The sequence below is a fragment of the Drosophila miranda genome, chromosome 4 (assembly GCF_003369915.1).
Source record: "Drosophila miranda strain MSH22 chromosome 4, D.miranda_PacBio2.1, whole genome shotgun sequence".
NCBI lineage: Eukaryota > Metazoa > Arthropoda > Insecta > Diptera > Drosophilidae > Drosophila > Drosophila miranda.
The window spans coordinates 31516116-31542499 of NC_046677.1; the positions used below are offsets into that span (position 1 = coordinate 31516116).

At 51.5% G+C, this 26384-nt stretch overlaps 3 protein-coding genes across 9 annotated transcripts; 1 reads left to right on the plus strand and 2 right to left on the minus strand.

The window, feature by feature from the left end:
• Positions 1-1446: 1446 nt before the first annotated feature.
• Positions 1447-26246, minus strand: LOC108162105 (transmembrane protein KIAA1109 homolog). Of its 6 annotated transcripts, none has more exons than XM_017296669.2 (23): positions 25560-26246; positions 22630-22909; positions 19430-22571; positions 19169-19372; positions 18551-19109; positions 18209-18486; positions 18019-18139; positions 17033-17131; positions 16074-16654; positions 13686-14022; positions 12412-13620; positions 12191-12355; positions 11930-12131; positions 10694-10805; positions 10484-10599; positions 9641-10426; positions 8715-9573; positions 8032-8653; positions 7045-7974; positions 3275-6992; positions 3011-3211; positions 2811-2941; positions 1447-2746 (listed from the first exon to the last, which is right to left on the minus strand). In XM_017296669.2, the coding sequence occupies exons 1-23, from the start codon at positions 25671-25673 to the stop codon at positions 1985-1987; spliced, it is 15528 nt and encodes a 5175-aa protein (XP_017152158.1). In that variant the 5' UTR covers positions 25674-26246; the 3' UTR covers positions 1447-1984. The 6 variants fall into 6 exon arrangements, with proteins under 6 accessions (XP_017152158.1, XP_017152159.1, XP_017152156.1 ...); XM_017296670.2 differs by having other exon boundaries at positions 10484-10539; positions 11879-12131; XM_017296667.2 differs by having other exon boundaries at positions 11879-12131.
• On the plus strand, positions 14248-15999 carry LOC108162106. 2 transcript variants are annotated; one of them, XM_017296674.2, is made up of 5 exons: positions 14248-14359; positions 14421-14592; positions 14652-15405; positions 15492-15705; positions 15759-15999. In XM_017296674.2, exons 1-5 carry the CDS (start codon positions 14294-14296, stop codon positions 15885-15887), a joined length of 1335 nt encoding a protein of 444 aa, XP_017152163.1. In that variant the 5' UTR covers positions 14248-14293; the 3' UTR covers positions 15888-15999. The 2 variants fall into 2 exon arrangements, with proteins under 2 accessions (XP_017152163.1, XP_017152165.1); XM_017296676.2 differs by having other exon boundaries at positions 14250-14359; positions 14461-14592.
• Positions 23066-24329, minus strand: LOC108162107. The gene has a single exon (XM_017296677.2). It carries the CDS (start codon positions 24051-24053, stop codon positions 23274-23276), a length of 780 nt encoding a protein of 259 aa, XP_017152166.1. The 5' UTR covers positions 24054-24329; the 3' UTR covers positions 23066-23273.
• Positions 26247-26384: the final 138 nt, after the last annotated feature.

A 26384-nucleotide genomic window follows, 5' to 3' on the forward strand; every position in this document is an offset into this window, starting at 1 on the left:
TTAAGGACCCGTTTTGAGAGGCCATTATGCTGACGGCGGTTCAAATTAACTGCCAGCAAAGCGTCAAGGGCGAACTGCCACCCACAAAAATGGAAAGGAAATCAAAACAAGCTGAACCCAAAGACAAAGACACTGGGACTGGGGCTGGGACTGGGACCGGGGCCGAGGATAAAAACGAACGAAGAAAAGAAACCACAAAAGAAGAGCAAGTCTCATAATTAAAAATTAAGCCATTCGCCTATTAGTTTTAACCCTCATTAACTTTAGATAAACTAATCTCCAAAGTAAACCACTCGCATTCAGGGCCCGAACGGAGCTACACTGACACGACCCTTGCCACAGGGCCCCATCCACAGCAGCATCCACAGCCAGAACCGCATCCACACCATCAGACGCTGGGTTTTTATTCCGCGCGCGCCTACAATGCGTGAAAAGCTCATCATCAACTCGTGGCAACTGTTTCGGGGATGTGCAGCGGAGAGGGCCCCACAAAATGATGTAGAAACAGAGACAGAAAGAGCCCGAACCTAATATGCTAAAAAAAAGAAAAGAAACGAAACGAAAAGAAAAGATAGAAGCCGAAGGAACCCATCACATCGAGCAGCCAGAGAAAGGAAAGATAATTAAAAACGCAACCTTGATGGAAAATGAAATGTTTACAAAGAGACACAGGCCCGCCCAGCCCCAGCCCCATCCCCAGCCTCCGAAAAAATGTAAAGCACAGTGACAAGAAAAAGAAAATGCTGAAAGGCCCCAAGAAAAGACGAGAGCGAAGCGAGGAAAACATTTGCACTGCCGCTCAGGCAGCGCCAGAGAAGGAAAACAAAAAACGGATACACGCAGCGGATCCAAAGTTTACTCAAGCAAACACAAAAACACACAAAAACGGAGCAAAGTCGTAGGCGTGGAAGGGTCTAAGGAGCAGGATCCGGCCGGGCCAGAAAGGAAGCGGATTGGTGGAGCGGAGCAGCAAAGTCAAGCGAAAATTAACTGGAACATTTCTCTGTGCCTGCTGCACAAGGGCACACTGTAGTCGTGGAATAATTAGCCAGTGGGAAGTGGTTCCGTTTCTCATAAGTTCAGGAGTAGTTCATCAGTATTCCGCTCAGGGATTTATTCTATAATTAAACATCACAAATACTTTCTGTTTCTCCGATCGTTGCCATGGCATAGCGATCCTTTATTAGATCTAATCAGAGACCATTCAATGTGGAATGTGAGGGGCAAACATTCATGGAAGAGATGCCTGGTTTAGTCCCAGAAGAGCGAGGATAGATGTACTATACCCTAGCCAGAGACGAGTGCATTCTAGTGTATTTTAATGGGAATGCTGTTAAATACATCCTCTAAGTTGTATGGGTTTTTCTCCACCCTATCGTGATCGCATGAATCTCGTTGATCGACTGGGATTCGGGGGCCCACCATCAAGAGAAAAGCCATCGAAAGTATTGGAAGTTCTGTGTTGCATTGTATATTTCTGTATAATCAATTAGAGCTACTTATAGTTTAAACACAATTGCTTTGCTCATTGTTGCCTGATATATGTGTATATAGTATGTATCCATGGATGCAGATCCCAAAAGCAACAAAATCCTGTAATGATAGTTACAAAGCGCGAAAATTGAGCAAATTACACAAATCACTGACTTTACACACCTATAAAATAAAACTAGTATACCATTACGCTTAGAGAAGACAGACGGGGAAACGGGAGCAAACCATTTACAATATAGGGACACAGTTCTGAAGAAGAAGAAGCTGCCTTATTGGCTAGATAATACCGCGAGTAGAAAGCATGCCAGGCCACGGGGAGGGAGGATAACCGGGGAGGATAATAAATTATGTAAAACTTTACACGGTTCACAAATCTATACATTGCTACTTAACTTAAACGAACGATTTTGATAATTGTCACTTTTCATGCATATATTTGTGTGTGTGTTTGTGTGTGTGTGTGTGTGTGTGTGTGCATATGCCATGGATGCTAATTCGTTGATGGTCGATGATTCTGCTGCTGGTGCTGCTGCTTGCCGTTGGCACCTGCGCTTCCGCTTCCGGTGCCATTGTCCCGCTCCCTCTCCACTTTGTTCTCGCGCACCATCAGCAGCAGCTGGAGCATCATGAGGGCCTGCACCTTGTCCAGGGGGTCCATGAAGCCGCGCTGCAGCCACTTGGGTATGGTGGTGCGGGCATGGCTGAAGCCCAGCTTGTTGAGTATGTAGTCGACGCCGTAGGGCTCGATGGACTTGCCCGCCCAGGAGAGCAGGCGAACTGTGGGCTCCAGATGCCAGGTCTGGCACTCAAAGTGCCGCCAGTCGCGCACAAACGATTCCAGATCAAAGCTCGGCGGGGATGCCTCCAAGCCACTGGCTCCTGCGTTTGCCTGCTGCTGTGGCTGTGTGCCTCCATCTTTGACATCGTTTGTGGAGCCCGCCGCCGTCGCCGTTGCCGTTGCCGTTGCCGTCGTTGTGGTCGTCGTCGATGATGATGATGCTGCGGTTGAGGCCGTGTTGGCCGTCGTGCTTGATGTCGCTGACACATTGGTCGTTGAGTTCGCTAGGTTCGTGTGGCTGCCCTGCAGGGGCTCCAGGCTGCTCTTGCTGGCGCTCATTTGCTTGCCCTGGGCAGTTAGGTTCGTGTTGGAAGAGCTCCGCTTCTCTTTGAGTATCTCGTCCGTCAGATACGGCTTCAGGTTGGTCTTCTGCGACAGATTGGGCGAGGCAGCCCTCGCCGATTGAGCTCCGATCTGGCGAAGAAAGAATCAATAAGATACCACTCCCATGGAATGTGCTCCTCCAGGAAAGACTTACCACCTTCTCTTTCTCAGTCACATAGGAGGTGATGAGATCGTGCAGGAAGAAGAAGGCATCCGCATCGACGGTCACAAAGATGTGGTCATCGAATTCGGTGATGAAGCTGCACAACACCTCTGGCTTGGTTTCTGCAAGAAAGAGTCGAGTTTCCAGAGATTCAAAGGGGATGCTGCCACTGTCTCTGCCGCTCTGCTTACCACTTGGCTCTGGTGTGGTTGGTCCCTGTTTGTGCTCAGTCTTGAAATGCAGCTGCAGGCTGGGCAAGGCGAAGATTACCTCCCGATTGTGGTTGTGCTCCTGTGCCTTGGCGGAGCTGTTGCTCCCCGAGGCACGCGTTCGTTCAATCGAGTTGGATGCTATCTCCCGCTCGCACTCCATGATGGGGAAGCGGTCAACAGCTAAAAATGGAAGAGAATGAAAGTCATCAATCAGGGGGCAGTCAATCGTTCGGGGGCACTCACCATCAATCTCGCTGTTGGCAAACGCATAGTGGAACCACTCGTTGAGCGTCTTGAACTGTGGCGGGAAGATGATGTTGCGCGTGATGCGACTGACGATGGCCATCGAGTGGTTCTGCTGCTGCTGCACCTCCATGCTCTGGCCCAGGCAGGAGGTGAGCGTCTGCGTGACCAGCACCTCGTGGGAGCCCGATTCCTCCATCTGTCGCGCCTCCGTGGCAAAGTTGATCGAAGGAGACCGCAGGCTAAACAGCGCCCATGACTTGGACTTGAAGTTGATGCCGTGGAAACAGGCCAGCGAGATGTTCTGTCCGCGCAGCTCCACTGTGCCGCCCAAGACGTTACCGTGGCGGGGCAGACGGGTGACCAGGGAGGGCACCACCAGACCCACAGCCTGGGCCAGGGGTTTCTGCCAGTGGCGATGGTGTCGGGCATCCGTGTTGTCCCCAATCATGCCAGTCGGCACGCCTTGAGGCGGCGCCAGCTCTCCGTTGGGCTTCTTCTTGAACTGCTGCCGGCGCTTGATGCTGGCCGTGCGATCTTGGAGCCGAGGCTCGAGGCTGGAGAAGACCCGCTTGGAGGACTTGAACTGCTGCGTGAAGAACTCCTCCAGCTTGAAGTACATCTTCAGCATATCCACAGTGGTCGACTTGGAGATCATGATCTGCAGCTGGTCCCAGCTGAGATCGCCGTGGATGAAGATCAGAGCCCGCGGCTGATCCTTGCCATGGGCGGGGGCTGCCGCTGCCTGGGAGGCGGTGCGCCACTCATCCTTCATGGCCGCGGAGAAGCTGCTGATGCGAGTCATCAGCACCGAGGTGCCCATGTAGTCCAGCCGCAGCTCCAGGGCCATGAAGCTCAGTCCCAGCGTATGGTAGGGCTCCATGCCGGCCTCCTCCTTGATGTGGAACCGCTTGTTGATCTTGTTCACCTCGAAGCTGCCGCCCACGATGCCACCCTTGGCGTCCAGCGCGGAGCCGCCCAGGTAGATACCCGCATACATGTTCTTGTAGCCGGTGCTGCCGATGGACAGGCGTCCGTCCGACTGGAAGTCCTTCGTCAGCCATACCACGTTGCCGCACACATTCCCGATGTTCATCTGGACATTCAGTTTCGTGAAGTTCACGGCAAACAGGACGAGCGTCTCCCAGGACGTGATCTGGTTCTTCTCGGAGGGAGGCGTACCCGAGGACTCGGCACTGGAGGATTTCCCTAGATTCTTCAGCTTGCGCACGGCCCCAAAGTGCCCCAACTGCTGCTGTTGCTGCGTCGGCTGGGCATCAAAGTCCAGTCGCATCTTATCCTTCGCCCGGCCTGCGTCTTCGCTGGGAGTAGGCGTGGCCGGGGCACAGCCCGTGGGTGTCTCCGCTCCACCTGCGTTTGCCTGCTGCTGCTGTTGCTGCTGCTGGTGGACACTGAGATCGCCGAGGAAGAGGCGTCGCACGATGCGGCGCCTGTACCACGCCTTGGGGAAGGCCAGGATCTCCGTCAGCCGCCGCATGTCGTACTTGAAGCTGGCACTGCCAATGTCCACGATGGTGGAGAAGCGGATGACGGCGCGCGAGTGGTCCAGGCCTCGCTTTGAGCTGGGCAGCGGCTCGATGTAGACCTTGCGGCAGCGCGTGATGTGGAACTTGACGAACTCCACGTTGATGCTGAGGGAGTCCTTGCGCTCGCTGTCACTCAAGGGCGAGAACTGGGTCTCCTTGGAGGTCTTCTTGCCGCCGTACGGATGGAATATGAACACATTGAAGTCGGCCAGGCACCCGGTGACACTCAGCCCGCCCGTCGGCAGCTGCTCCGGATGCGTGTGGGTGCTGGAGTGGGTGCCAGAGCTCTCCTCCTCGCTGCTGCGCTTCGAGCTGAAGACAATGTCTAGGCTGGGAAGCTGCAGCATGCACTCCACGCGGGAGACGGGCAGGCAGCTGAAGCGGAAAGTCGACGGCTGCATGTGGAAGTAGACGATGACGTCCACAGGGAAGGAGGCATAAGTCACATAGTTGGCTGGCAGAATGTCCAGATTAACAGCCGCGTTGTGATTGGGCGTCTGGGGCACGCTGCTGGGCTGCCTCGCGGGGATCGGCTCCAGTGTCTGCTCGAGAAACTCGAGAATGTGCGGCGAGATGATGGTCTCCTCCGGTATGCTCTGCAGGGTCATCCAAGCGCAGAGTGTGGCCCGCTTGCTGCCTATTCGACGGGGTCCGTGCGGCGTGGATGCTGTCGATGGATCCGGCTGATGGTTTACCTGCTCCGCCAAGGTCTTGGACTGGTAGTGCAGCTTCACGTCCAGTCCGGGTATATGGAAAATGGTGAGATCCGCCAGCAGGGCGTTGGCATTGAAGCGCAGCTTGCTCTTATCACGCTGCCGTCTGGATGGCGTGGGACTACCCCAGTCGTTGCCAATGCTGCGCTCCCTCTTGTGCGACTTGACGCTCGAGGCAGCCGCTCCAGCAGCTCCGGCAGCTCCTGCCGCCGCATACCCCTGACCCTGGCGCTCGTCTCCCGTGTCTTTGGTGTGCAGCACACACTTGCCAGAGTTCACCAGGACCTTTACGTCCAGCTCAAAGTCAATGTTCGGCTCGGCCTGCTTCTGGCCGTGCCCGTGCTTGCGTCGCATCTCCACGGATATCCCATCCACATCCATCTCGCTGGGCGTGCAGTCGCCACGCCAGTCCAACTCGTTGTCCGCCGTCTCCGTGTCCGTGTCCGCATTGGGCAGCGACGTCTGGCGCATGGCCTCTGTAAAGGTTACCCTTCCCAGGGCATTGATTGCTCCTACTCCTGCCCCTGCTCCTCCGCCGCCGCCCATCTTGAGGGAGGCACTGCGCGAGTGACAGGAAGCGGGGGTGCTCTGAAGGCTGGAGATCTCGTCGTTGGAGGCAATGGTGTCCAGTCTTCGGCCAGCATAGCTGTGGCTGCCATTGTCCAGCGATGGAGGCACTCCTCCCACTCCGGGAATCCCCACTCCTCCGCCAATGTACGAGTGCGACCGACTGTAGTTCTTGAGGGATCTCCTCAGGGAAGGCCGCTTCCACTTCTGGATCATGTCGCGTCGGAAGTACTTGTAGCAGATGGCCTGCAGCTCCTGCAGCCGCCGCTCCTCGTGGGCCACCGTGTTGTGGGACGCGCCCAGCGTCCGCAGATCATTGATGATCTTCAGCTGCTCGGCCATCTCCTTCTCCATCATGAACGAGCGCTTCTTGGAGTCGATAGTGGGGTCGAATACGAAAGCGGGCAGGCTATCGAATTCCCCGCGACGACGCACGTACGTGTCTCGGCAGCTCTGATCTCCCTCGTCGCTGTCTGGGGACTCCATCTGCGTGTCCTCCTCCTCGAAGCCCGTCAGCATTGTCAGCGTGTGCCCCAAGGAACTCAGCTGCTTGCCGATGTTTACGTCCAAGTGGATGTCCACACCCTCCATCTGCCACTTGACGTTGAGCAGCCACTTGGCGTTCTCTCCCTTCTTCGCGGCGGTGGTCCGCGAGCAGACCTCGAAGGTGCCCTCGGACACCACGCACACGTTCATTATGGGCTCGCCGCTGGTGGGCTTCCAGTCATCCAGATTGGTCTCGAAATCGTCTGCGAACCGCAGGCACAGTCCCTGGAACTTTCCCTTGGACACCAGAGCTCCCGAATTGCAAGCCGAAATGATGGTGTTCTCCAGCGTGATGACAACAGCTCCCTTGGCATCAAAGTCCTGATACGAACGGGAGCCAAAGGACTAGAAAGAGATGAATTAAATTGGGAAATTCCTGAAACAGACGGGAACATACCACAGTATTGACTTGCTTCAGGGGCAAGCATATGCCCATATCCTCGACAGTTAGCTGCAGGAAGAGGGTGGACAAGTTCGATCCTGCTATCTGTCCGAAGGCCACGCGATCGAAGACCTGCTGCTGCTGCTGGGCCGTCGCCTGGCTGTGCTCGTAGCAGAGATTGGCCCGCTTCTCGGCCCAGTACTCGTAGGCGTTCTTGTAGTTCAGCCACACCAATATGGCCTTGTCCACGGCTATCGGCTGGATGTAGACCAGGGGGCGCTTCAACGTGAGCAAGATCAGCTCCTTGTCTTCGTTGAGCAGCTCGTCCTGGAAGGCATTGCGCAGACCGATGGTCGTGTGGAAGAAGGCATATTGCTGGAATTCCGGCTCCGCCTCGTCAAAGATCACATTTCTTATGATCTGTCCCAGCGACAGATTGAAGTCAATGTGCGCCTTGAAGAACAGCTTCCGGTTGCTCATGTCGCCCAGATTCTTCACGCGATTCGACAGCTGCAGCTCCATGGTGCCCGTCTCGAAGCGCACCGCCGACGAGCAGGGCGTGGTGGCCGTCAGCTGAATCCTCTTCATCGATATGTTGATGGAGAAGAGGATCCTCTTCAGCGTTGATTCCTGCACGCTGGAACTGTCCCCGCTCTCCTCGGTCCACAGCGGCACGGGCTTCTCCCCGCCGTACACCTTCTGCAGCACTTCGTTGATCTCGCGCATGAAAACCTTCTGCACAAACACCAAGTGGTTCAGCAAATCCGTGGTCAGGCAGCGCTCGAACTCCCCGATCTCCGCACTGGCATTCACATAGCCGCCCTGCCGGAGTACAATGCCCTCGGTGCTCTCTGCCTGATCCTGGCGATTGTCTGGAATGTACTCGGCCAACACGTGGACGGGCGGCAGCCCAATGCAGGCCTCCGACGGCAAATTCATTTCGTTCTTTAAAGGATTCCAGTGTTATTCAGAGGAACGATTCAAGATCCGAGTTTTACTTACCTGAATCTTGGTGTTGAAGCTCAGCGTATGCGTGGGCAAGTCGATGACAAATTTCGCTCTCTGGCCCGTGACGCCCATGGAACTGACATGGTTCATCCGATACTGGGCCTGCAGCGAGGGCAGCAGCGCAGCGTTGATGGACAGGCTCTGGAGGAGTATATTGAACTGCATGACCAGTGGCTGGAGCAACCCGTTCTGGTGCTGAGCCGCCGTTGCCCCCGACCTCGATTGGGCCATGTGAGCGGCTCTTCGCGCCGCCTGCTGAGGCTGCTGTTGTGCTCCCCCGCCGCCGGAGACAGTGCGCTCTCGCATTTCGCTGGCCACACCAGCGACACTGCTGGCACCGCCCGAGTTTCGGGCATGGAATGGAGACTCTGGTTCCTCGGCTGTAAAGGATCGCAGGGTGGAGCGACCGGAGTTGCGTTTTACTCTCAGCTCCTGGATGGTGGATGACAGCTGCTTGGAACTGCGCGTCATCATGCCGTGCAGGGCCACCGGATGCTGCGGGATGTCTATGTTCACAGCACCGATCGAGAGCAGGCCGCTGTTCTTGTCCTTGCCCCGCTTGGAGAGGCTCGAGTAGAGCGTCTGGCTCTTGCCAACGGTCACCTTCACCACGGTTCTGCAATCGAAACAAGAGTTAGCCATGAAACAAAGAGAGGGGAAGACTTTAGCACACTTACTGCTGACTGGGGGCTACACCTTCCAGCAGCACAATCATGGCGCGTCCCACTTGTCCTGTGAGCGAGCACTCCAGGGACACGGGACGCGCCTTCTTTCGCCACGTGGCCGTGCTGTTCAGCGTGGTGATCTCCGATTCGAGCTTGAGCCCGGAGAGGGTGGCCAGCAGTCGGGTCTTGTGGATCTTGGCCACGCCAAAGACAATCAGACGAGTTCGCTCCTGGGACGGCCCATCGATGATCAGCATCTCGCGATGCTGCGGCAATGGGGTGGGGGCACTGGCCAAATCATCCTCGTCGTTGACAAACGCCGACGGCTTCTTGTGCTCATTGAGGGAGCTCCTCTGGACCACCGTCTTCGTCTCCGGCATCGTGCCGTACAGCTCCAGCAGATGGTAGATGGTCTTCCAGCAGTTGGGCGTCTCCAGCAGGGGGGCCATCGATGACATGCCCTTGGTCAGAGTGTTCTGGTAGTCCCCGCTCATGCTGGTGGCACAGCCGCCGTTGAGCGAGGCCTTCGATTCGGTGGCCAGCTTGAGGATGTTCTGCTCGTGCAGCGACATGGTGGGACTGTCCCGCAGAGGCGACGAACTCGACTCATTGAGATTGGTGTAGCCCAGCTTGCCCTTCACCGACTTGCCCGTGGAACGCAGCTTCTGGGCGAAGCTCTGCGGACGATTCTTGGCGTTTGGCGACGGTGTTAGCTGTATGATGGGCGCCATGCCGCCCGGACGCGTTCTAGCCGCTGGCATTGTCGGCATCGTCTCGTTAAACTTGTCGTAACGCTCATCCGAATAGCTCTCGCCATGGCCAAACCGTTCAGAGACTGAATTGAAGCCCAAGATATCCGTGGGCTCCGACGCTGAAGGGGAAGAAGAAAAACTTGTGAGGAACTGCTACAATTAATCCTATTTATGGTGCAGTCTTACCCAAACTACATTCATCCTTGGTCTGGCTCTTTTTGCTGAGCTCTGGGTGATCATGGAACTCGTTCTGGGCATCCTTCACATTCTGATACATGTTGCAGATCTGATGGAGCAGCCGCAGCAGCGGCATGTTCACCTGCTGCGAAATGAACCTCACATTGAGGCTGAAATTGATCACAGTACTCGTGTGCTTCTTCAGCTGCCGCCGCGACATGTAAATGACGTTCTGTCGGGCCTGATCCACTGCCCCGTCAGACATTTTCAGCACCTCCAGCTCCACGCCCACGCGCTCGCATAGGAACAGGGGAGTGTCCATCATAATCGAGGCCCTGCCATTCGACTTCTTGTTCAGTTTTGCCGGCTTCTGGGCTGGGTTCTTCTTGTCGCCCGCCTCGCTCACGACAATGTCCACGCGAATGGAATCGAAAGTGCCGATTAGCGAGAGATTTGTGCCGAAATTCTCCAGCGAGGAGATGTCTGCATTCGAGAACTTGTTGATCATCTGCTGGGGCATCACGCCCAGGCAAGTGAGCAACGGCTCGAAGATTAAATGAGCATCCAACAGCTTGATCGAGTCCTGCATGATGCCACTGCGCGTGTGGCTGTGTCCAGGGATCTTCGGGGGAGCAGGACGAGCGTGCTCTTTCTCGGCAAAATGCTCTTTCTTCTTGTTGTCCTGCTGCTTGGCCATCCAGAAGTACAGATCCTCCTTGTGGCTCTCGGCGCCCTGCCAGAACTTGTTGACCGAATTGGTGGAGCTGAGAGAACCCTCCTGGAGGGCACCGTACTCTGTAGAAGGAAATCTTTCAGAAAGCATTCCCTTGGATGGTGTTCTTTGATACATACCAAATTCTGGCACCTGCTTCTCCACCAGCCCCGAGATAATGGGCAGCATTTGTATGCTGGAACGAGATGAATTGCCATGTGAATAATTCGAGGCTTTGCTGTGCACTTTGTTCAGCCTAAAGCGTAGAGCAATGCAGGGTGCGGGGATGCAAAGATGCAGAGAAGAGAAAATGACAAGCATGAGAAGCAACTGGAAAAGATGAAACTTACCCACGACGCGGGTTATGGATGTTCGGGGATGTGGAGGTCGAACGCTGGGAGGCAGCTCCATGCTGACCTCCCGCTTCATGGCTGTACGAGAGTCCGCCGTACTGATTGTTTTCTATGGATATGGAGGATACAGGGAATTTGTGAGTAATAATTCGGCACACTCTTCTGGTATTTTTTTCACTTTTGCGTTGAAAGGTTGTACAGTAAACGAAGGATTAAGAGAGAACACATACATATATATAACCTACATATATACGATTATAACCCCATTGGACCAAAACACCATCAGCGATATCGCGTTACCATACAGTGTATACGTATTACGTATATACATAGGTGCACCAGCTCATACATTTTCTGAGAGAGCTCCAAGTAATAGGACTACGGCTCAGGGAGTTTTCAACTCCGCAATGTTCGGAATGTATATAAATCTGTGTGCAGACCGGTTCCCAAACATTTTAGAAGAGGAATATTATGATACTTTTTGAACGAAAGATCCAAAGATGGTCGAAGTACGATAGGGCCCTGTTTTTGTGAAAACGATTTTAAGATTTTATACACAGATCACAATTAGCGAGACTTTAGTAGTCGCTTGGTTTTGTCTCGATCTTTTCAGAGCTCGTTGGCAAACTTTTATCGAAACCTCAGCCATTGCTCGCGGATTTGTCTCGTTTGTTTTACGTTAGTTGCGTTTTACAATCGTGTTTTGGTCCGCCGAGAAGTTCCGTTTAATGTACAACACATTTAGTTATAAATTTAGTTCTATGTAGAGGATAGATTATAGCCAGAAAGGATAGAATAGTATAGTTTGTATTGTAGTACGAGTATAATGCATCGAGTATATGCAAAAGCATCAAACTGTATGAAGTGTGAACACTTAAAGCATTTGACAACATGTGTGTGTGGGTGTGAGCGAGAAGGGGAGTGTAGAAAGAGAGAGACACGGAAGTGGGGAAACAGAAGGGAAAATAGTGGAAAACTGTGGGTAGTAAAAAGCTAAAAAAAGGATATATAGACAGACAGAGAGAGAATATAGAACACACATTCAACAAAAACGTGCAGAAAGAGAGGAAATTGGAAATAGGAAATAGGAAACAGGAAAGAGAATAGAGAACTATACATATAACTAGGTTAAGAGGAGAGAGAGAGTAAACCAGAGGGAGAGAGCGTTAATCAAAAAAATACCAATGTGAGTTCGATGATGCTGTGTTTGCCCAAGTAATAAAGCATTCTCACTCTCTTCCGGATTCTCGCCGACGCCCGCATAGGCGCCCATTTCAACATCACCTTCGCACTCATCGTTCTCCGCCTCCTCCTCGTTCTGCGGAAACGAGAATGTCACATTGATGGGACGTGCCAGCTTATTCTTGTACTGATGCTCGAAGAGTATGGGATTGTACAGTGTATTCTTCCACTGACGACTCAGCACAATGATGCCCTACAAAGGAATCGTCGGTTTATAAAGATATATTCTTCTTCCGATTGAGAGCGGCTCACCTGTCGTAGAGTAATCAGATGCGGTACGTCCGCCTGCTTGAAGATCGGCTCAATCCGTTGCACACCCTCGTCCAGAACCAGTTTCTGCATGATATAGCACAGCTGGCAGCTGGGATCCTCTTGCAGCGTTTTCGACAGCAGCGTATAGTTGTTGGCATAGCGACTCTACAAAAGAAAAGTTGAAGATTTAGCACTCCCAGGTATACGTTTGTCGACCTCACCTTCTTGATCTTGGGATTCCGTTGGATCTTCTCATTGTCCAAGGCCTCCGCCATGAGACAGGCGGCCACCGCCGTCTGCCGCGTGTGCAGCGCCTTCAGAAGGGCCACCACTTTGATGGCCAGCCGATTGCTTGGATTCATCCAGGCAGTGATGGCTGGCGAGGCAGTGCTCAGCAGGTTCCAGTCGAGGCGCGTCAGATCGATCTTTCGGGTGATGGGCACGCAGGGCGGCGCCGCAAAGTTCAGCCACACGGCTTTCAGTTCGATCACACATGAAGAGGTCTTGTCGGTTTCCTTGACGTTCGAAAGCACCTTGTCGTAGGCATCCTTGGAGTTGCTGCCACCGGCAGCCCCGGTCTTCGAAGCACCCTGATTACCTGTCGCCGTGGGCCCCTTCTCCACATACTCGTCTGGAGGTTTGGGTGTGGATTTCCTCTGGTCAGCCCCAGAGGTAGAGTTCTCGCTGTCCTGGCCGTGGTGGAACTTCTCCTTGGGGGTCTTTGGAGTGGGTGGCTTCTTGGTGATCATTCGCCAGGCGGCCTCCGCCTTGGAAGTGGCACCAGCATCCGAGGAAGGTGCTGCCGCTCCTCCCTCGTTGCCTGCCCCACCGTGACCCACAAGATCGTTGAGGTTGAAGCCACCGCTGGCGGACACACCCTCGCCTCCTGCGCCCGCCATCTCGGCCAGCTCTTCCTTGCTGTTCTCGGACTTTTCAAAGTGCGAGCGCTTCACGATCTTCACGCCCACGCCCTCCAGGCCGCACTCGAACATGATGTAGCCAATGCTCTCGATGCCCGTGCTCTCGGGCATCTTCAGGCACTCGAAGAGCACCTTGCTCTTGTGCTCCGGAATGGCAGTGACGATGATGGGTGAGTCCTGGGCACACGACTGGCCCTCCGTCTTCAGGCGTCGCAGCTGTGCATGCGCTCGTCCAATATCCAGGGTAATGACGAGCTCCTCCAACTGCTTCTCCGATGTCTCTATGAGAATGGGCTCCCCCTGGACATTGTCGGGTCGGGTCTGGGAGGAAAGGTGCGCCAGTAGGGCACGCGTTCCCTTCATAATCCCGCCCTTCTTATGGCTATTGCCCGACTGCACCGTCTGCTGGATGTACACGTTGTGCATGGAGGCACGCGTCGTCTTGCCCAAATGGAACTTGGTGGAGATCCCCTCCATGTAGAAAGTCAGCAGCGAGACGCAGCTGAGATCCTGTCAAGCAAATGGAAAGAGTTTGTGTGTAATTGTGTTTTCGATTCGAGAGCGCGAACTCTTACCTGGACATTGTCCAGAGCTGCCAAGGATATCACCTCCTCCACAATGGAGGATTGCAACATCGTGATGCTGACTTTTGGCAGCACAATCAGCCCCTGCGTTTTGGTCGAAATGCTCTCCTCGTAGACATCGCTGAGGAACGAGTCCCCGGGCCCCTGCAGATGGCGCTCAGTGGTGGATCGCTTCGAGTTGGAGTGCACCTGCGACCAGTAGCTCAGGCTCTGGTCTCTCTTCAGTATATTGTCGTTGTTCACCTTGGCAATGCACGACGTGTGAATGAAGTTGACGACTGAGAGGAGGTGCATCGACTGTATGGTGGGTATGGCAGCCTCTACCATCCTGAAAATAATGTTTCCTTCGTTAATCGTAATCGTATGGGCGAGTAAATCTACATAAATCATAGCTAGTGGCACAGAGAATGCAACTTCATGCAGAGGATGGAAATGTGATTCTTTCGTCTGTTTCTAGGCTGTTTCTATGCAATAACATTGTCGCTTACTAGCTTTACAGAAACTGTTTCAAACATATGTACGAGTATACACAAATTAACAAGTAGGCGTTGCAATTCTCAGTAATATACATAAATAAATTTAGCTTTCATAAAAAGAAAATGCTTCTGATGCGGATATGTTTACTATTTTTGATATTTCCCTTCTTACTACACGCGTATCCCATGGTGAGTATCCTCCCATCTTTGGAGAGATTCCCCCACAAACTCAGTCCCTTGGACACCACAGGCGCAACATGCCGACCCGCAAAACTATCCTGATCTTACAGATGGCCTAACCGATGGCGAAGTTCAGGCTGCTCTGGAAGATCTGTCGCTAGAAGACCTGACCTCGCTGGACCATCTCTTGGATGAGCACAGCCATCACGATGAAGATCCCAATTCGGACTCGGACTCGGACGGTGAGTGTTTGCAAATGAGATTACGATTTTATCACCAGTTGGAGGGCTTTCTAAGCAAGCAAGTCAAGGAAACCAGTTCAGGGAAGCTAAGGGCACGGATGAGCAGGTCTTTGAGGATCTGCTTGCATCGGAGGATCACCTCGATGATGGCTGCAAGGACGAGGATGAGGAGAAAAAGCCCAACAATCTCTGCACCAAGCGACCGCCTGTACCAAAATTCACACGCTCCACCACGAAAACGGCTGCGACCACCTGCGAGCCCCCAGATACAACATCAGGGCTCCCCTACAAGAAAACTTCCAGCAAGAAAACGCCAGACTACGACAATATGGGGGCCCCCTTCGGCATGTCCAAGTGCCAGAAGACGAAGCAAATGAAGTACAAGCCCAAGCCAACGGTCAAGAGCGAGGAAGAATGCGAAGCAGACGACTTTGAGTGCCTGAGGAGATTCCGCGAAATAGATTCCGCCAAATTGTTCAAACAGTCACCACTGGACTACGACGAGGGAAACTCTGATGACTCCTCGGTTTACGTTCCAGCCAATGAGCTGTCCAGAATCGGGCAACTGGACGAGGAGACTCTCATTCACTCTCTGGATCGAGAACCAATGGAAGATCGGGTCAAGCAGAGCGGATGGAAACCACTTGCCGACGAGCAGGAGGAGAGGGCTACCTTGGAGCGTACAGAAACGTACGAGCGCCATCATCTCTCTCGAATGGCACACCGAGAGCGAAAGTATGCCAAAGCCCAGGAGCAGAAGCCAAACCCATACGATCCCATGGATGAGAGGCCACAGCTCAGTGCTGCCGACAGGTTGGCAGCATAATCACTTCAATCACCGATAATCCATACACACACGTTTCCGCGTCCGTTGTTTCCGTTTCGTTGTTATCTTGCAGTTTCCTTGCCAGCAATGAGCGCGATCCGATGCGCTACCTCGCCCAGATGGAGAACGGGAACATCGATAGCCGGAACGATCATCGGGAGGATCGCAGCCAGAACGAGAATCTAACCCTAGAAAAGCTTACAGAGGAACAGGAACAGGATCCCAATGAATATCTCGATTTCAGGCGAATGAAGCGAGAGAACAAGCAAACGGACGATGCCCCTGACGTGAGTTTTAAATCTGTACATACACCATACATTGGGATTGATTGCCTCTTCAGAACTCTAAGGAGACCTATTTGAAACAGCTAATGGACAGCTTCCCACGCGATCAGGACGGTCAGAGCAATGACGACTTGGAGGCCCTGCAGGAATCGGTTTCGGCTCATTTGCGCGTTAAGCGACGTTGAGTTTTTTTTTGTTTTAAACTTGAAGCGCAATTGTTGTTATCACGATAATTATAATTGTAGTTGTATTTTTTACCCCATAAATTGATAAAGAATAAAGTTTGTTTATTTGTCTACTCGTGAATCGTTTTTCTGTATGACTTCTTTTCTTTCTTTCTTTATGTACCCCTCTGTACAACATATACGAACCTTTGCAATCCCTCCAGCAGAAGCGGCGTGAGGAAGATATTTAGTTGTCCCTTCAGCCTCGCCACCACAGATGTGCAGGCAGCTCCACCTTCCGACTGAAGACTCATGAACTCCCCGTCATCAAAGCCATTCGTGGTCTTGTCCGCTTCCTCTTCCTTCAGCAGAACACTGGGATCCCAGGGATGGGATTTGGGTCCGCCCATGAATGTGGCCGAACTGTTGCTCCCCGTGGCGTTCTCGTACCGGGGCACCACCTTGATCTCACGCCAGCACGAATACAGATCAAAATGGGGCAACATTTTGCTGCCAATGTAGGTTAGACCTCCATCTTCGTTCTCGCTGAAGAGCGGCGTGGAGAAGACGTCCGGCCCCAGGGGAAAGGAGCAGGCGTTCCAATTGAAGCACTTGACTTGTGACAAATGATTTTGATAGCTGGCCATCAGCAGCGGGGAGTCAATGATGGGTCGGTTGACCTGCTGATGAAGATTCACCAGAGCCACATCCTCCTGCGACGACATGGCGGAGATGAAGGAGTTGGACGACAGCGATGGAGTGCCCGACGAGGAGCCTCGAGAGTCCGCCTGTGTGGAACAGTGGAGAAGAGCGCGTAAAGATTACTAAGGGAGTTCGCTTCGTGGCTAATCTACAACTAAATAGCCAGAAGTCAGACAGCGGCGCAAGCAGAATTGTGGAAAGAAAAGTTCGTGTAAGGTTGCGAGAAACTTAACTTAGGACTAGATAGGATCAGGACTAGATTAGAGAACCAATTGAAGCATGCACTAAGAATCTCTGACAAACAGCATGCAAGTGTCCATCTCCTGAATCGTAAATTTAGAAAATCTTTTACCAAATCAATAAACATCTTCAGATACATCGAGATTTTGTGGCTCTACTTTCTAAGAGGTTTTTGTTTTTTTTTTTTTTTTTTTTTGTTCGGTTGGAAACTAAGAACTACTCACATCATGAATAAAATGTCGGTACTCAGGTCGTGATGAGATATTTGTTATTTGTTTTCTTATTGGTGTGGCAAGACCGTGAATGCGTCTCGCGTCTTCGTTCTGGATGAGTTTTGTATTTGTTTTTGTTTTCGGTTTCGGTTTTAATTTGATTTGTTTGGTTTGTTAATTAGTTTGATTTAAGATGAAGATCGAGGAGTTTTAAGGAGAGGAATAGAATTTAGGTGGGGTTACAGATTTATGGAGCGGTTTCTCAATGTTCGCTTAACAGAATACATACGTACGTACATTGAATGTCAACCGAACATTGAGAAAACGTCACTTAAGAGTTATATACCACCCCTGTTCCACTAGAAGAGGACACATTCGATGAATGACTTTGATTCGCTGAAAAAATTTCCTCTAAGTGACACGATACATTCGACACCCGAACAATTAAATCTTTCTGATCAGAAACTAGAATAATATCGTTCAAAGTAGTTCATTCGAGATCTTCTGGTACTTTAACGAATAAATTCTTAAAATTTATCGATTTATCGATCGGTAAGAAATAGTATCTGCTCCATCACGAATTTTTAGATGAATATTGATCGAAATATTGAAACTTTTTATAGAAAAAGTAAAACTTTTGTTTGAAATATAGTACTAATTTGAACCAAAATCATCTACGAATGCCCAGTGTTCTGCTAATGGAACTGTGGTATTATATATATTTATAATAATACTAATAGATATTTAAATAGTTAAGAAGCTTAAAGAAGCTCAAAGCATGCACTGGACACAGTTTTTCAGAATCTCTTATGCCACTTTCTTTTGCCGAGTGAGATTTTTGGAGAGATGGTGACAGAGACTGTGAGATAGATATAGACTTGGCTTCAAAAGCAGCAAAGCGAAACGCGTTTCGTGTATAAGTATACATATACATAAAGTTAATGAATAAATCTCCCTAACATAGGTATATAAAGCGCATAAACGCTCTTTAGTTTTACCAGTTCTGTGGTGCTTTGCGGCCGCTTGGGAAGTGTCTTGTTGCCCTCGGGGGCATGGATCTCCAGATCGCTGCGATATGTGGGTAGAGTGTGGCTGCCATTCTCGTTTTGAGCACCAATGCTGCGCAAAAAGAGAGGGAAAGGGATTACATTCACGTTTCAGAAAGGAGTAATCCTCGTAATAATCAACCTCAAATCGGAAGAGAAACGCTTTCTGCCAGAGAGCACCACTGATCCGCTGTTGGCACTGTTCCGCTGCTTCATGGATCCACGCTGCGACATCACATTCGATATGTCCTCTTCGGCGGAGAAGAACATCTCCGAGGGATTCTCCGATGTCAAAGAGATGGTGCGCTGTACCTCTCGAGGCAGCTGCTCGCCCAGAGCCTGACAATGAAGAGCAATGTCCGCAATCTCAAACTCCAAGGGATGCGAATGCGGTGCCGAGTGCGACATCTCATCGGGCATCTGCAGGGGAACCAAACCGTTTTTTTAGTTTACACATGTATCTGTTTCTGAAGGATTAGCCTACCTCATGCTCATCATCCAACGCCTCGCCCGTCAGTCGCGAGTCCGAGATGCTTGTCTTGGGCGGCGACACTCGCAATCTATTCGAATCGGAGCCGCGTCGTTTAGTATTTACACCTGCATCGCCTGCAGCTGCTTCATGCTGCTGCAGCTGCTGTAGCTTCTTGGAAGGGCTATCCAGCAGGCGAGCATAGGGCACTTCCACGGAGGTCTGACGCGTGCAAGGATACCGCTTGCTCCGCCTCTCGAGGGTGTTGGGGGAGCCAATGCTCTCCCGTGACTTGTGGCGGCTGCTGAGCTCTGGTTTCTCCACAGCGGCACTGGCACAGCCTCCGATCTTGAACTTTGTGCCGTCTGGCAGGGAGCAGTGCTCCGCTTTCTTGAGGCTTCCGCCATTCCGCAAATCCCCCCCGGCGGGCCTATACAGTCGACCCTTGCCGTTGAAATCGGCCGCGTCGTACAGTGAGACACAGTGCAGGCTATAGGGTGGCGTGTGGAACACCAGTTGTCCTTGGTGGAGTATGCTCTCGCCGAAACCAAAGTCCTTGTTGTTATTGATGATGCTGTTGGGAGGAGGAAATCATTCTCTGGCTCAGACTTTCGATCTTCAATGGACACTCACAAGTAACGCGCTATGTTGTAATTATCATGGACATCCTGTGCCGTGGGCTTGAAAAACTTCTGGCCATTCCGATTGCTGCCAAAGAAGACGCAGCCTCCGATGCAGCCACAGCGTGAGATCTCTGTGCTGGAGGACAAGGCACTGCCATTGTTGGACCACAAGAACCACAGACGCTTGAACTTGGCGTCGTGTTCGCGCAGGAAGCTGCAAGGGAAAGAAAGCATTGAAAATATGGACATTTCGTGTACATTTTCCACTCACTTGTGCTGCACCAAATGCAGCTCATGGTCGGGTATGGGCAGTGCCGAGGCTCCCTCTAGCAGTATGGGTCCCAGGGAGGTGCATCCCACTTCCACCCAATTCTCCGAGAGATCTGCCGTCTCCGGGGTCCGCTTGGCCTGTGGCTCCGAGAAGCTATCGCGCAGGCGGCGCGTGGCCTCATCCCGTGAATCCCGTCGCGACTGAGAGAACGAGTTGGAGCTCCTTTTCCCGGCTTTAGTGTGCGGCGGAGCATGATCCTGCGACTTTAGAGAGTCCTGGTCGGCACGACGCAACTTGCCCGACCGATTGCTGCCCGTGGTGTTGGTGTTGTACGATGGCGTGGTGGCATGCAGCATGAACAAACGCAGCAGAATGGAGGGCAGCAGACCGGAGATCCCCGACTTGACCCTCTGGCCATGCAGGTTGCAGTTGGCCAGGCGAATGGGCGATATCCAGGCATGCAATGCTGTGCCGCTCTCTATCAGATATACATCCACGGCATCCACCGACACCCGCGTCATCTTGTACTTGATGTCCTCCGAGGAGGGACACTTGTACTTCTTCTCCTCCTTGGTTTGGGGACACAGATTGCTAGGCACTCCGTGATGGCAATTCCGCACCGTTTTCGGCGACTTGAGGCAGTTCTCGGGGTCGATAGCGAGCAGAATGAGCGTCTCCAGCCCCGTCACAACGTTCACGAGCTGCGGCAGCGTTAGTTTCCCCGTCAGCTTGCCCAACTGCACTTCCACCAGCCAGGAATATTCGAGTGTGTCCTCGTCCAGGGCGCAACCCTCGTTGCTAAACATCGCATGACCACGCACCTGAACGGCCGAGAGCAGCAGGTGTCCCTGGTTGATGTGCTGCTCCCGCTGCGGCCGCTGGATGCTGTCGGAGGCCAGCAGATAGGAGGGGCTTACGAGCACCTGGAGCGTTGTCTCGTGGTAACGTTTGTTCATCTCGAAGCCGAAACGCTCGATCAGCACTACCGGACAGGGGGGATCATCCTCATTGCAGTTCTTCATCACATGGGCCTGAATGTCGTGCACAATCACGGAGACCATCACCTCCAGCGGTCGGTAGAGACGCGGGTCGAAGGGTTTGCGCTTCTCCTCGGGCACTTGCACCTCTGAGATGGACTTGTTGGCCAGCTCCTTCTCCTTGGCCAGCAACTGGTCCTTGGGATTGAGTGCTGGGGGCTCCTTGAGATTCACATTCGACTGCTCCATGTCCGTGAAGCTTTGATCCTCGCCGAAAATGTTCTCCTTTAGGCTGATAAAGTTGCGCAGCACATTCCCGTAGGCCATCAGCACAGAGCTGCCGATCTCCAGCTCCACGGTTACATGATCCGCTGCCAGGGTCCCCGGATCGAATTTGCTAAACTGCTCCGGAGGCTGTTGCCAGCTGCTGACTGGCGACTTTCGCACCTTTGGTATGCGCATGGGACTGAGGAGTATCTCCTCCTTCTCGGGCGTCGTGATGTCCGCCTGTGGATCGGGTCCCAGCGGGGGCACCGGATGGTAAACGTACTGGATAGACAGCGCCAGGATGGGCACGGCCCAGCAGTCGATCCATCCAGCCGAGCGCTGGCAGATCTTGCGCCACTTTTTCGTGTAGAGCTCCGGCCGGCGGCAGAGCTTGCCCTCGCGGGTCAACAGTCTTGCATTCTCGTCTATGGCTAAAACTATGGGACGCACCGAGGAGACCTCGGGCACGTACAGGCTCAGGTCGAGGCCCTCGCCGTGGATCCAGAACTTCAGCGTCACCGTCTTGGGCAGGAAATCGTCAAAGGGCAGAGCGAAGCTCATCTCGAACACATCGCCGCAGAAGGCCAGATGGTTGTTCTCCTGATTGGCGCTGCTGCAGTCGATCCAGTTGTACTCGTTGCACAGCATCAGGATCTCGAACTCGTGCAGACGGATATTAAAATTGCACGTGTACGGCACAAAGCTGAGGATATCAGGCCGCGCCTTGTTCGCCCAGTCTTCGATGAGGTCCTGGAAGAAGCACTTGTGCTTGTACACAATAAAAGCGCTCGTCTTGCAGCCGGCCAGGGACACGCTCCAATCTTGCGGTGCATTCCATTTGGTGGGATAATGGATGCGCACCTTGTACTCCAAAGACTCGAACTCCGCGAGACTCCGATACTGCAGCGAGGTGGTGGCCTCCACATGGAAGAGCTGTCCCTGGATCTTGGATGTATATCCGTCGGGTAGCGTAATCCAGGGGATGGTCACCTCCACGTAGGAGGCCGGACCCACAGTGATGTGCATGGCATTCGTCTCCTTTTCCTTCGAGAAGAGTATGTCGATGGTGGCCTCGTTGAGGACACACAGCGTCACATCGAACGACTGATAGCTGCGCAGCTCGCCCGGTTGCGGTGTGGGTGTGACCTCCCCCTCCTTCCAATCGGAGGGATAGAAGTACTTGTACAGATGATCCCGCTGTCGGTCGGCCCAGGGGCCGTAGCTGAAGTCTGTGCCCTTGAGGCAGTGGGCATTGATGCCCCAAACAGGCGGCGACGGCTCCACCACATCGCCATTGGGCAGCACAATCTGCACGGGTTGTTCAGGCACCACGCCCGGCTCATCCATGTAGAAATAGAGATCCATTTGGTTGGACATCATCACCACAAAGCCCTCGCCCATGTACCGCGGCGGCTCGTCAATCAGTCCCGTGTACTTGGGACTCGGACAGAAGAGCACCTTGGCATTCTCCACCTTGGCCTTTACGAAATGCATGAAATGATCGAGACGACACACAGCCGGCTTGGTGCTGTACGTGCAGTGGGCCTCCTCCACGGATATGGACAGTGTGGTGGGCGTCAGGCGATTGCCAAACACAAAGCGACCCGAACAGATGTCGATCTTGATGACTGGTATGAGGTCCCGCCACGTGGTGGCCTGCATGGCCTCCGAGTTCTTAACGCTGTTCACCCGCTGGCTCTGCCGTGCATTCTCCAGATTCATGTTGTGCTCCTTCAGTTTATTCCGCTCCTCGTTGCTCAGCAAATCCGTGGGTATCAGCAGCGACGGCTCCAGCCCAAAGGTCTTCTCCAGCTTATCGTACAGATCCGATCGATTGTAGATGTGCAGTTCGTAGCCATTCAACTGAACGGACAAACGGGTATCCGAATGCGAGAGATCTAATTGGGGAAAAGCAGAATGAAACAGATCTGTATTCGAGGTTAACTTCTCTCTTACCCTCGGACACGTCCTTGGGCACATAGGAACGCCACCAGCGGAATATGAAGTATCCATCCTGCGCCCGCACCGTGTAGTCGTAGGTGATGTACACAAAGTCCCGGAACATGATCTTCCCCGCCAGCGGATTCAGCGACACTGATCCGATCTTGAAGTATGCCCCCTTGATGAACCACCGATTGGCTATCTTCGTGATGAGCATCCCGATCACCCGATGGTTGTAGAACGTGATGTACGTCACCCAGGTGATGGTCGTCAGCAGCGAACACAGCAGCCATATCTAAAGTTAAGGATCCAAAGAACAGAAGCTTAATTAAAGCAGGGTAAGAGGTTGATATTCGCTGAATTGTTTCATGCTGTTTCAACCTATAACTGGTTATGGTTATATAAAATTAAATCGTTACTATTATAAGAAAACTAATAGACAAATACGAAATTTGTTGTGCTTGTTCGAAAGTGATACTTAAATTTTTACTTAACAGAAATTCGTTCAAATACATTTATGTCTTCGAGGGCTACAATCAATTATCAATTATCAGGTTCGGGGGAGCAAGGGGAGAAGACATTGCCATACTCTTGAAAGCTTTGGGCCATTCAAAATGTAAAAACTAAACCAACAGATCGGCCAGACATTTCAGCTCAAGTTAACGCTCAGAGCAATACCATTTCCGTATAACATGTACGGGGGCATCGGTGTAAATGGTGCCCGTAAATTCATTCTCGTGGGAGTCATCGATGATGGTGCAGCCATTGGCGTTCTCGTAGTTCCAGTGCTGGCCCGCCAGTCCAAAGTTGTTCAAGTAGTAGAGTTCCGCGGCGGCTGGTGCGTGGTGTGCCCGTCCCGTGTACGGATTCACAAAGTCCACCCAGTAGTTGGCCTCGGCAAGGCGAGTGGATTCGCTGATTGCAAGGTCGAGGAAGGCCTTGATGGCGAGGTCCACGTCGCAGCTGAACTTCAGGCTAATGGCGGTGAAGTCCATGGAGTCCCTGAATCCCTGATATCCCTCGCAGTTGCGATAGAAGATGGACTTCAGGTAGGAGTTCAGCAGCTTGGGCATCTGCTGCACCGTCAACTCAAAGTCTCCGCACTGACGCCGCACGTTGTGGAACATCACTTCGTCGCTCTCCTGCAGGAACATCAGATCCAGGCTGTTGGGGTCGTGGTGGGCCGGCGCCACCATTTCCGGGAAAAAGAACATTTGGGGAGAATGAAGTGACGCAAAATTGCGGCGACATGGGCCCATTTTCTCCACCTCCGATAGCTCAATCTCCCGCGGATCGTCCAGCACAAAGGTGGGCTCTGGTACGCTGCTCTTGCTGCTGGCCAAGCGGCAAACATTCGTCGAAGACTTGCTGCTGCACACAGCGCGAGCCAGCATCCCCTGGCAGTGCACAGCACAGCCCACGAGGGCCCTCAGTGGCATTATGACTAACGATGATTTCAGCAAACAAGGAAAAGCTTAACGAAGGAGACAACAAAACCAAAAATGTGGCCGTGTATTTCGATTAAACGCAGCGCGTAATTTACAAGGGGGACTTCGGCGTTCGTTCTATTGCTTGTGTCGTGTTTTTTGTTTTTTACGTTCGAAATATACGTTTTTGGTTTGCAAACAAGATACTATTGCTAAGAAATAATTTTGACGAATCGGACGTGTTGAGTTTTAGAACTGAGATTTTTCCAACTTTTTTGAGCCCTTTGACAGTGTTTAGGCTGGAGCTGGAAAGGCAGATGTGATTTGCAATTTTACATTTAATTTGTTTATAGGAAGCATTTCATATGTGAAGGGAGTATAAAAATCTATATAATGTATGCATTTACTTTTTCTCTCCATAAAAACTCGTCTTTAATGGGATATCTCACCAGGCACTGTCTCCTTGTAGAGATAGAAACTCCTGTAGATTCTGTGAATTGGATCAGGAAATATCGGAACCCAACTTATGTGAGTGCTCCTGCTCTATGTATAGAAGGAAATCTCAACATTTGGGGCGGAAAAACCAAGTTCTTTGAGAGGATTTGGCATAAAGGGATCTTCGAATGCCGTTTGTTAATGCCAAATTTGTACAGTGAACCAAACGAACGTCCACTAGTGGAACGGAACAAGAGCTTCAGAAAGATATATGGAAAAGTCAGGCACTAGTTTCCATAGGGACAGTCATTGACTATGTATTTGGACATACCACTCCATTTATATTTTAGACAAATATAGACATTGGTATTGTGCTAATGTACAAAGGAAACTACATATTTTCTTGGTTTTATAGCTATAGAAAAAGATCATGAGAGGGCGTTAAGTGTAGGAATTAACAATAACTACATATGAACATGCTGAATGACTTATCAGCGAGCAACGACTGGGTTCTGGGTCTTCTGGGTTCTGTAGAGCCAGTGGGATAGTAGAAGCAGGGAGCAGCAGGGACTGTGTGTGTGTGTCAATGACCAAATCACAATGATTGATAAGCCCATTCGCCGGGGCACAAAGTGAGAGCTCCAACGGCAACAGGGACTGCGACAGCGGCGGGGAATGTGCCTCTGGAAGTGCGACTGTGACTCTGACGGGGAATGAGACTATTAAAAGGCAGCAATCAGTCCATTAGCCGTGCAGATAAAGCCATTCGTCGGTTGATTCATGTACCCATAGCATCGTATATTAATCAGATTACATACATATGTATATAAGAATATAGTATATATATTATACTCAGGTGTGTGTGTGTGTCTGCACTACAACCTAATTGAGATGTACATATACATATGTATATGATACCACCTTGTCCTGTTCAGTATTGGAGCTATCATATGCTTCTACAGCCACAGCCCGCATGCTGGAATCATCATCCAAACAACTCTCAAATTCAGGCACACACGTCCATATACTTTATTATACATAATTCGTATTCTTTTTCGTTATTCATTATTCATTATGCCATACCATTCGTGCATCCAAATTCATGTCATTGAAGGCTACATTGTGGGTGTTGTTCCAGGTGCCGACTTCCAGAAATCCCAGTGGGAAGACATCGTCACTTGTTTCCTCCACTTCCATGTTGGGGGTGTGTGTGTGTGTGTGTGCGTGGATGGATCGAATGACTGCCTTTGTCGTTGTGTTGTTGCTGTTGCTGTTGTTGTTGTTGTTGTTAATGGAATTTTGCACTTATCGCTATTGATTGCTCATCATCATTGTTGCACATTATCGATTCACACTATACATATACACATTTATACACAACATCATATCATATTTGGTGGCTACTATAACCTTAATGGTGTGCTGCAGTGCCGCTCATTTGATATTAAATTAAATTTATTATTTCTACGGGGGGGGCACTTATACACAAACACACAAACACGCATATATACTGTTCGATTTTTCCCACTTTGTATTTGTATTATAGGTCATCGTCGCAAGTGTCTCAAATTTTCCTTCGACTTTTTCGTGCACTTTTATTGAATCAGCGGTGTTGCCGTAATGGTTAGGATGTGTTTTAACTACTTAGATCACGTTTTAAACTATATTTAGTAACAAATGGCTAGCTATTTAGCGCAAAAGTAATATCAAATTATTTCGCTCAAACGAAAACACTCCCATCTCGTCGCGCTTCTTCTTCTTTTTGAAACAGCTGTTCGCTATCGATAATACCGATACCGAAATATACCGTCTTATTTTAAATATACCGATGGAAGAACAACCAAACTATAAAGATGGATTAGATCCCAGGGTTTTCGGCTACCGCTAGAACTGATATGTGTGTTTCTT

What these genes read in the sequence shown, in the direction of transcription:
- LOC108162106 (XM_017296674.2), top strand. Translation starts at nt 14,294, where the DNA reads ATGCTTCTGATGCGGATATGTTTACTATTTTTGATATTTCCCTTCTTA. An exon ending in TACTACACGCGTATCCCATG is followed by an intron (nt 14,360 to 14,420) that starts GTGAGTATCCTC and finishes TGGACACCACAG; the next exon opens with GCGCAACATGCCGACCCGCA. An exon ending in CAGCTCAGTGCTGCCGACAG is followed by an intron (nt 15,406 to 15,491) that starts GTTGGCAGCATA and finishes GTTATCTTGCAG; the next exon opens with TTTCCTTGCCAGCAATGAGC.
- LOC108162107 (XM_017296677.2), bottom strand. Translation starts at nt 24,053, where the DNA reads ATGCCACTGAGGGCCCTCGTGGGCTGTGCTGTGCACTGCCAGGGGATG.
- LOC108162105 (XM_033393102.1), bottom strand. Translation starts at nt 25,673, where the DNA reads ATGGAAGTGGAGGAAACAAGTGACGATGTCTTCCCACTGGGATTTCTG. An exon ending in TGAATTTGGATGCACGAATG is followed by an intron (nt 22,910 to 25,559) that starts GTATGGCATAAT and finishes CCTTAACTTTAG; the next exon opens with ATATGGCTGCTGTGTTCGCT. An exon ending in TGAAGCAAGTCAATACTGTG is followed by an intron (nt 6,993 to 7,044) that starts GTATGTTCCCGT and finishes ATCTCTTTCTAG; the next exon opens with TCCTTTGGCTCCCGTTCGTA.